The sequence below is a fragment of the Phaenicophaeus curvirostris genome, chromosome 16 (genome assembly GCF_032191515.1).
Source record: "Phaenicophaeus curvirostris isolate KB17595 chromosome 16, BPBGC_Pcur_1.0, whole genome shotgun sequence".
Classification (NCBI taxonomy): Eukaryota; Metazoa; Chordata; class Aves; order Cuculiformes; family Cuculidae; genus Phaenicophaeus; species Phaenicophaeus curvirostris.
The window spans coordinates 7,490,634-7,500,773 of record NC_091407.1 but is presented as its reverse complement, the minus strand read 5'-3'; the positions used below and the strand labels follow the sequence as shown (position 1 = coordinate 7,500,773).

General features: G+C 62.6%; 1 protein-coding gene across 2 annotated transcripts in view; it reads right to left on the bottom strand.

The window, feature by feature from the left end:
* Nucleotides 1–62: 62 nt before the first annotated feature.
* RAI1 (retinoic acid induced 1) overlaps nt 63–10,140 on the bottom strand; it is a 76,403-nt gene continuing 66,325 nt past the window's right edge. For both annotated transcript variants that reach the window (XM_069870389.1, XM_069870390.1), the window contains 3 exons: nt 1,810–7,417; nt 629–722; nt 63–360 (listed from right to left, as the gene is read on the bottom strand). In XM_069870389.1, the coding sequence (XP_069726490.1) occupies nt 281–360; nt 629–722; nt 1,810–7,401 (5,766 nt within the window). In that variant the 5' untranslated portion in view covers nt 7,402–7,417 and the 3' untranslated portion in view covers nt 63–280. The remainder of the gene's footprint in view (nt 361–628; nt 723–1,809; nt 7,418–10,140) is intronic.

The following is a 10,140-nucleotide window of genomic DNA, read 5'->3' as shown; positions in this document are numbered from 1 at the left end:
ACTTGCCTGCCTCATAGCTGAAGCATCCTGGGGGGACCGATGTCCCCCAGGGATGTGACATCCCCCCCCACGATGCCCCGTGCTGTGCGGTGGGGTGTCCCCGAGGGATGTGGTCACCATGGAGTGGGGTGTCCTCAGGAGATGTGGTCACTAGAGTGAGGTGTCTAGGGGAACATGGTAGCTACAGAGCGGGATGTCCCCAGGGGGATGTGGTCATTACGGAGCAGGGTGTCCCCAAGGGGATGTGATCTGAAAGCGGGTCCTCCTACCCTGGGGGGCTTTAGCGCATTGCGGGGCACTGGGGGCTTACCTTATGTTTGGGACATTTCAGAGAGAAGCTCTCTTCGGTTAATAAGCAACCTGTGAGGAGAGAAGGCCATGTCAGCAAAGCCCTCCATGCTGTAGGACAGCATCCTTCCCAGCCCATGGCTTCCCACCACCATCCGGACCCAGCACAGTGTTTGCATGAAGGGTTCAGCTGAGGCCAAACAAACTCAGGACACCGAAACTGCCATCCCAGCACACAAGGAGCAGCAAGCCCACTCTGACCTTGGGTGGGTTTGAGTGTTGCGGAGTGGCCAGCCCAGCCGAGTCGGAGGATGCTGAGGGTCCTCGCACCAGGGCTCACCTGTGTCGATGGCACACGCGTAGTGGTAGGTGTGGGGACACCCCTTCTGGCAGCAGCCCACCGTGGCTCCCGCTTGCTGGCAGCTCGAGCACTTCTTTAAATGCACCCACGAATTTGGAGCAGGGAAGGAGAGATGCAGAGAGACAGAGAGACCCCGTCAGAACCCAGCGTGAGAGCAAAGCGCTCCAATGGCCCTGGCATCCCTGCGCCTCTCCAGCCCCACACTGCCTCCTCCCGGGCAGCATCCTTCCTCCCGTGCCAGCACACCTCCCGCTTGGCCATCTCCACCCTCCCATTAGGTTTCTTCCCACCGTACCGCTCCCCTGGATGGCACCGAGCCCGCAGCCTCTCTCCATGGGGCGGGAGGTGAAGGGACATGACCTGGGCCCTGCTATGGCTCAGTGGCAGAAGACCATGGTGTTTCCCCAACTCCTGCTGCATTCCCAGCAGGTGCTACAGCGATGGGACCCCCTGAGCCCCACGGCACGGGCACGGAGAGGGCAGCAGCCTGGGAGCATGCACGCCTGGGGACGGCAGGCTGGAGGCAGCCAGCTCCAAACCTGGTAAGGGGGGCATTGCTGCAGGCCCCCTGCCTGGTGTCCATCCCCTCCCGCTCCTCAGCACAAAACCCCTTGTCCCTGTGGCAGTTTCCCAGCAGTGTTCTCCCTCATGCCCCACTCAATCTGAGAGAGGAGCAGGGCAGGGCTGCTATGTCCCTCCAGCTCCCCTTCCCCTGCTGCCCATTGCTGTGGCATCAGGCTATGTCACATGCATTTTTGTCTTCCATCCTTCCTTCCAGGCTGCTGCCCCTCTCCAACCACCCCACGTGACGCACGGCTGGGCTGGGGGACGTGACCCAGCGGGCTCAGCATCCTCACGGTCCTGAGGCGGCCCTGCCACCCTCCCGAAGCACAACACCACAAGTAAGTTTCTATGCCTAAAAGGGGAAGTTTTAGGTGCTATCAGAGACGCAGTGGTACAAATCTCGTGGAAAGCCAGCAGGGTTCATGGCACCTAACACCCGCTTTGCTTTCCCAGGGCGACTTGTGCCTGGAGGCTCGAGGGCTAACCCTAGTCTCATCCCAGCTGGAGGCAAAACTACGGGAATGGCTTTGGCTGGAGGAGGCCAGCGGGAGCTGCTGCCCCGGGGTGCTGTGCCGGGTGGGCAGCTGAGCTCTTACCAGGTCGGCAGCCGCCTTGAGGGCCTCCTGCAGCCCGTAGAGCTTCCCCGCCACCAGGAAAACCCCAGCGGTCCATACGGCACAGGCCTCGTGCAGCCAGTGCTCCTGCGTGTCGCCCGCCGGCTCCTGCGGCAGCGACTCGGCCTTGTGACATTCGTGCCGCCGGGGCTTTTCGGCCACTTCCTCGCCCTCTGTCCTCTCGTCACAGCAGTAGCAGCTCTGCAGCCTCCGAAACATGCCCCGCGGGCTGGAGCGCAGCGTGTTCTGCTTGGCCGCCTCGGCGGCACCCTCCGGCCGCGCTGCCTTGCTGCCGGCACCGCAGCTGCCCTCAGTCCCTCGGGATGCCCGCTCGGCTACGGCGGGGAGGATGGCGTCCTCGCCCGGCGTCTCCACCCGTGCCTTCTCCTTCAGTCGCGACTTCTTCTTGGGCAGACAGTCCTCGGGGTAGTAGGGCCCGCAGAGGTCCCCCAGGTCCTTGTAGTTGGCGGGGTTGCGGCAGAGGCAGCAGACCAGGCAGGCGGCGTTCAGCGCCTTCGACACCACCGGCCCCATGTGCATGGTGGAGGAGGCGGGCAGGGCCGCCCGCGGTCGCGGTGCGGGGCCGGCCGGTCCCCGTTGCAGCCGGGCTTCCTCGCTGGGCGAGTTGATGACGGTGCAGGTGGTGGCGAACTCGCCGCGCCGCTCCACGCGGATGTAGGGGGCAAAGGGGGGAGCCCGGCTGTCTGCCCGCAGCCGCTTGCAGGAGATGTACTTCAGCCGGATCTCGGGCTCGGCGGGGTCCAGCAGCGGGGCTTGCTGGTTCTGCCGCCGCCGTTTGCCGCGGCTCTTGCACCGTGCCGGCACCGCCTTGGCTTTGCCGTGGGCCAGACGCTTCCGCTGCCGCTTGGAGTAGCCATTGTAGTTGGAGTGGTTGGCCCGCGGCTTCGGCCCCCGCGCTGGTCCGGCAGCCGAGCGTCCCTCATGGGAGCCCTCGCCGCCTCCCGCCTCCTTCTCCTCGCTCTTTGGTTTCTTTCCTTCCCGCGGCACCTCCTCCCCGCCACCCGGGCCGGCCGCGTGCTCCCGGGGCAGCGGCGGTGCCATGGGGCCCAAGGGCGCCTTGGCCATTCCCAACGCCGCCGCTTTGCCCTTGCGGTTCCTCTTCTTGGGAAGCAGCCCCAGGCTCTTGGCTGCCGCGGTGGAGCCGGGCTGGCCCCCCGGCGCTGGCGCACAAGCCTCACCCTGGCAGCCCTCAGCAGAAAGCTTCTTCCCGCAGCCCAGCTTCCCCTTCAGCGCTCGCCCATTGGGGTTGCGGCAGAGCTGCTCGGCCATCGGCACGGTGGGTGCCTTCTGCATCGCAGCCGGCTTGGGCAGCCGCACGTCACCCACTGCCAGGCCCACCCCGCTGTGCTTCACCGCCCGCTCCCTCTCCGCGCCCGCTGGGCACAGGGAGGTGCCGTAAGCAGCTGCCGTGGCTGCCGCCGTGGCTGCTGGTTTGCAGGCAAACTTCTTCAGGTTGGGCGAGGTGATCTTCTGGACGATGGCCTCCAGCTTGAGGCCACGGCCCTTGCGGGGAGGCAGCACTTTGGTCTTGGTGGCCTCCTGGAAGGCCGCCCGGGAGGTGATCTTGATGCAGACATCAGGGGCCTCCTTCGGTGGAGGAGGCTTCGGGACGGCTTCGCCAGAGCTCTTTGGGGGCAGCTTGGCTTTCACCTTCTTGGCCACAGGCATCTTCTTGAAGAGGCTCGGGGGAGCCTCTGGCTTCTCCTCCTTCATGCTGCCACTGTTGCTCCGCAGGACCAGGTTCCTCTTCTTGGTGGGGATGGGGGACATGAAGGTGGACTTCCTCTTCAGCGAGTGCAGGGGTCGCTCAGACATCTTGCCCCCCATGCCCGGTCCCGTTTTGGGCAGCTTCATCCGGGCACCCACCTTGCTCTCTTTGTGGGGGCTGCCCGGGGCTGCCAGCTTGAAGGTGGGTGGAAGGTGGTTGTTGGAGATGAGCTTCTTGGGTGCCTTGCAGTTCTTCAGCCGGACATCAGCAGCTCGCTTGCCCCGCCGCCTCTTGGTGTAGAAAACCTCCTGTGTCTTTGTCCGTGAGCGCAGGATCATCGACCGCTGGTCCCTCTCCCCAACTGCCACCGCGTCCCCCTCCAGTGGCATTGGCCCTGCTGCCTCCTCCACTGTCACCAAGCCAGGCACGAGGAGGGCGGCATCGCCGGCGTTTTGGACCACTTTGGGAGCCGGCCGGCTGCTGCGCTTCCTGGCTTTGAAAGCCACTCGCTGCTTCACGCCACAGGCGGGCTTCTTCCCCAGCTTCTCCTGGTGCGTGGGCGCCTTCAGCCCCTCCAGCGGGGCTGGGGCGCGGGGCTCGGCGAGGGCAGTGAAGGAGCGGGTGCACATGCGCGCCGGCAGACCCTCAGCTGGAAACCGGGGGGTTTGGCTGTGGGCGTTCTTGCTCGGGATGTCCACCTGGCCGTCTGGCCCCAGGCAGGTGCTGACCACCCCGCCGGCTGCCGGCAGGTCATCGTAGGGGCTCGGCACGGTGCTGCCAGGGCCAGCCCCCTCTGGCAGCCGGCAGTACACCCTCTTGTTCCGGAGGCTCTTGCCCCGTGAGATGGGCTTCGTCTTCCCCAATACATTTTCAGGGAGTTGCTGCTTCGCCGGGACTGGTGGGACAGATTCGGCATCGGCCGCCTCCGGGTGGGACGTTGCCTCTCCGCCACCCTCCTCAGGCTGGATGTGAGGCAGGGAGGACTTGAACCAGCTCTTCACCTTGGTCTCTGTGCCCACGGCAGGGCCCAGCAGGATGACTGACTGGCCAGAGAGGCGCGTGGCGGGAGCTGAGCTCTCCTTCTCCACTGTGCTGACGGTCTCCTCGGCAGACACGGGCACCTCGCTGGAGGAGAGCACAGCCGGCATCTCTGGGGGTTTGGGCGATGAGGCATCGTAAGTCACTGACTTCTGCTCCGAGCCAGCCAGCTCACAGAGCGAAGAGTACTCCTCCGCCTCCAGGTCTGATTCCTTCAGCTCTGGTGAGGAGATGATGGGGATCTCGCTGAAGTCCCCAGCTGAGCAGCAGTGCCGTGTGTCCTGTAGCCACCTTTCGCTATCTGCCTTTGCCGCTTCATCGTAGGTCAGTGTCTCCTCCTCCTCCTCCATTGCCTGCTGGCTGAAGTCCCGGGCTGGCTCGCTCTTGGACGGCTGCTTGCCGTCGCACAGATCCAAGCCGCAGGCATTTTTTTTCTCCTTGCAGGAGCCCACCAATTTGCTGGGGAACAAGCCCTTTGGGAGGTCAGTGGCTTGCAGCTCCTTCCACCGCAGGCACGCCTCACCCAGGCTCTCCTCCGGCCACTCGAAGTTCTCCATGGTGTTCTCGGACCCCACTGAGTTGGCTGTGGTGTTGGAGTAGCAGCTATAGCTGGCAGCTCCTGCGCTTGATGTTGCTGCTGGGATGCTGGGCTTGGAGTTGAAGGCCAGTGGGGTAGCATCCTTCAGTGTGTCCTTGGTCTCGGTGGCTGTGAATTCCACCTGGGGGCCCTCGTATACCTCCTCACCAAAGTCCTTCCCCGTGCTGGCCCCTGAAGCCTTGTCCATCTTTAGGGGCTCGGTGAGTGTGCTGGAGTCACCCTGGCTGGGCCAGGTGCCTTTCACCATGGAGTCCAGGCAGGGCCGGTGGTTCTCCAGCTGGAAGGGGGACTTGGTGGCCTCCTTGCTCAGCATGGGAGAGTTGGCCCAGGCTTTGTCTGCCTTCTCGCTGATGGCATCCTGCAGGACGATGATCTCAGAAGCCAGCTCCTCCTGGGACAGGGCACTGAGGAGCAGCCGGGGACAGTCCCGTTCGTTGGTCACATACTTGGTGAAGGTCTCCAAGGGCAGGCTGGCGTGGATGCTCTGGAAGGAGTCATCTGATTTGGTGGACATGTCATCTGGGGAGGTCACGGAACAGGTAGACACCGACTCAGGCTTTGCCTTGGAGTTGCTGTTGACATGGGCAGGGCTGCGGTTCTGGTTGCAGTAGAGGAAACTCCTCTCCAGCTGGTCCTCCGACCCGCTGAGATAGTCAGCGTCTTGAGTCTCAGCATGAACAGACTGGGGGGTGCTCAGCGGGTCAGACAGGGGGGTCCCGACCTGCTCTGCTGAGTAGGTGCTGCTCTCAGGGCTGCAGTGCTGCCCCTTGAGCTGCTCAGGCGTCCTCGCTGGGGTCTTGATGCCCTTTTTCTGGGGCACAGCAGCTTTGGAGAGCAGCAGCTGCTGGACAGTGTTGGAGATGTTCTCGACCTGGGAGGTGAGCGCCGTCAGGCTTTGCAGGCTCAGGTCTGATAGCAGGTTTTCAGGCAGCTTCTCCTTCTGCAAGTTTTTGCAGTTCCCAGATTGAGCGTCGGGGCTCGTCCCGTCGGTGGGAGAAGGGTTCAGCAGTGGCATGAAATGACTGTGGTCGGCGATGCCAGCCGGGAAGGCGCCGGTGCTCATGGGCTGCTGGCTGTACTGGAAGTTCTCTAGGTTGGGCATCAGCGGGGAGGGAGTGGAGCTGTAGGACGGGGACCTGCCGACGGAGCGAGCCGGCGAGTGGCTGGCGCTGGGGCTGAAGGTCTGGTAGTACTGCTCCGGCGTGCGGACAGGCGGTGCGTCCCCCTGGCAGTAGGTCTGGCCCGGCTGGTTGTAATGTTGATACTTAGCCAGGTTTTGGTAGTGGAGGGTCTCTGGGGCGTGGTGCCGCCCCTGCATGGGCTGCGGCGGCTGCGGCGGCTGCGGCGGCTGCGGGGGCTGTGGCGGCGGCGGCTGCGGGGGCTGCGGGGGCTGCTGCGGGGGCTGCTCGTAGCCGATGCGGTTGGGCTGGTAGCCATGCAGGTTGGGCACCCGGGGGCCAGGGGCTAGGCTGGCGGCATTGCCCAGGGGCCGCTCCAGCGGCGGCTGCCCCGAGGGGGCCGTGCAGCTCTTGTAGGAGTGCGCTGCCTGGCTGCCCCCTGGCACCGAGGAGTAAGTGGAGGAGGCGGGGAAAGACTGCGAGTGCTGCCCAAAGTGGGGGCTCTGCGAGAAGGGCATGGGCGAGGACACGTCGTTTGGCAGCTTCTGCCGTTGCAGCTTGGGGTAGGGGAGCGCGGGCGGCTGCTGCGGCTGCTGCTGCTGCTGCTGCTGCTGTTGTTGCTGAAAGTGAGTCCGGAAGGGCAGCGGGGCGGCCGCTGGCTCATGGTACGGCCGCCCACCCGCCAGCGCCGCCGTCTTCTTCATCAGGTTGTCCTCATATTTGGCCACGCCACCGGGCAGCGCCTGCGGCTGGCCGCCCCACGCCTGCAAGCTCTCATCCCCCGAATAACGGGCCGGGTAGGGGCTGTTCTCCTGCACGGCGTAATTGGAAAAGGCTGGCCTGCCTTGCAGCTGCTGCCCTGCTAATTGCTTGTTCCCCCGGTGATATTTCTCCACGGTGCTGTTCTCGTAGCCCGAGTATGGCAGTTGCTGCTGACTGTAGTACTCCTTCGCCACCAGCCTCTGCCGCTCACAGTTTGGCCCTGCCTGACTTTGATGCCTGTAATTCTCCAGGCGTGATGTATCTTGTGAAGTCGGCTGGTAGCTCTGCTGGTTGCCATGGAAACCACACCTTTCTCGAAAGGACTGCATGGCGCGGGCTCCTTATCTGCGAAGAGAGAGAGGCGAGAATTCAAATGAAGCATCGCCAGCCGCCGCGGTGGGCCGAGGAGCACAGCCGGGCGCAGAGAGGGGCATCGCCTCGCCTGCCGTGGCATCACCCCGCTGGCGCCGCATCGCCTCGCGTCGCCCCGCATCGCCTTGGATCACCCTGCCGTGCATTGCTTTGCATCGCATCGCCCTGCATCGCGTTGTATTGCATCACCCTGCATTGAGTTGCCCTGAATTGCATCGCCTCACATCACCCTGCATCGCATCACCTTGCATTGCTTTGCCCTGCCCTGCACCACCCTGCTTTCCATCTCCCAGCCTTGCACCACCCTGCATTGCTTCAACCTGCCTTGCATTGCCCTGCTGTGTATCGTCCTGCATCACATTGCCTTGCATTGTACCACACTGCATTGTATCGCCTTGCATCGCATTGCCCATCATTGCATTTCCTTGCATTTTCCTGCCTTGCATCGCATCACCCTGCATTGTATCACCTTGCATCGCACTGCCCTGCGCTGCACTTCTTTGCACCTTCCTGCCTTGCATCACCCTGCATCACATCATCTTGTATTGCATCACCCTGCGTCGCACCATCTTGCATTGCACCGCCCTGCCTTGCCCTAGAACCCAGCAGCTGGCTTTGCACCACCTCGTATCACGCTGCATCGCGTCGTGTTGCCCCATATCACATCATTTGGCACTGCACCACCTCACCTGGCATTGCTGCATCGTCCTATATCACACCTCCTTGCACCGCTCCTCGCTGCATCGCCTCACTGTGCAGCACGGTGCCCGCAAGCTGCAGGGTGGCAGGGGTCCAGCTGCCTCCTCCCTGACCGCTCCGTGCCCAGCCAGCCCTCCTGACCCTGCTGCGAGGAGCCTTCCTCCTCTCTGCTGCCCACCCCGGCTCTGCAGGGCAAACCACCACCTCCCTGCCTGCCCCAGTGCTTTGAGTTTCATGCAATCGCTGCCCCCTCGCCTCTGCACATCGCTTATCCTGTTCTTCACACGCCCTCCCCAGGGATGCTGGGATCCAGCGAGCCCCTCTGAGTACCCCGCTTATCCCCATTCTTTCTAATTATTGGACTAATTACTAGAAGCAGCAGCGTGGAGGACCAGAACCGCAGGTTCTGCTGCAAAAAAAAGTAATTTCAACTTGCTGGCTCTGCTGGTGTCTGCCTGCTGCCGCCTCCTGCAGCCCCCCCGGCCCTAGCCGATCCCCCCTGCTCCGGTGCGATACCATCTGGAAGCTGTCTGCTCCTGCCAGCAGACGTCTATTAGCCAAGCACCTCGCCACCGTCATCATTAAGCTTCCCCATTTCATAGCTCTGCTTGCGTTAGGTGCAGGGAAGCACCTGGGTCACTGGTTTGATCTCTGAGGCAGCCGAGTGGCTCGCAACGGCTAATGAAGGGCTCAGTGGTGGCAAGGACACATCTTGCCCGTACCTAGCACCAGGGAGTCACAGATACCTGGCAGCAGCCTGATATTGGGGTTAGGGCAACCCCAAGGGTCTGTAGCTCCCCGGAGACCTCCCCAGTGCTGCTCCCTCGACACCGCGCCGCAGCGGTGACCCCGGTGCTGTCCCCTCCGCCTTCATTAACGTGATGAGTGTAACGAGGGGAGGGGAATGGGGCGCTGGCGGTGTCTGACGCCCAGCCCTGCTCCTGGCACACCTTCCTGCAGTGCCAACCATGCCAGGCAGCTGCTGCGTGCGTCCCCTCGCCACTCTTGCACCACCGCCACGTGGTTCCCGATGGGTTTTATTTGCTGTAGTCACACAAATCGCATCACTGGTTTGATCAATCCCCACTCGGCCCCCTTTCTTTGCAGCATCCTGAGAACACCGGTAACGTCTCAGCACCTTTTCGGGGTCCGTGTACAAGCACAGGGCTTTATTTAGTTTTATTTCCACAATCCACGGCAGCTCTGGGATGCACGGATTACATGGTGCTCTCCAACACCGCTGGATCTGGGCTTGATGCCACCCACACTAGCCTGGCACCCTGTCCTCCCACCCCCTTTTAGGATGCTTTCCATGTTGCTTCCCTGTATTGCACCTGCGTGGGCAACTCGCTATGGTTAAATCCTAAATCCTGGGGAAAAGACGGGTCAATCACAAACCTGGCGAGGCCGGCATGAAAGCCCTTATCACGACACGGGTGCGGTGCTGCCCTGTCCTGCGACAGAGCTGCCAGAACAAAGGCAGCAAAATCAAAGCCAGGGCTCTGGGGCAGCCCCGGGCGGTGGTGAGAAAATTAAAGGAAGAAAAGGGCCCCTTACACTCCATTTGGAAGCAGGTTTGAAAACTGAAATTGGCTTGAGAAGCCCCTGAGCTGGTGCTTTAAGAGGAGCTTTTTCCGCCCCTTTCTCTTCTATTATTAATTATTGTTATTAATTAATTATTGTCACTTCTTCAAACAACTGGAACAACGCCAGGCTGAGCAAAAGCCCATGGTGCAAGGGGATGGGGCGCTCACCGGTGTGCAGAGGATGCACGGAGGGAGGACGTGAGCGGAGGAAGCTCAGGCCATGGGGACCACCAGCCCCGGCCACATCCCCGCGCCTGGCAGGGCCCAGGGCTCAGCCAGCAGCCCTGGCTCTTCACAGCTTCATAGAATTGTTAAGGTTGGAAAAGACCTCTCAGGTCATCCAGTCCAACCCCACCGTGCCGACCAAAGCACATCCCCAGGTGCCACATCTACGTGTTTTTTGAACCCCTC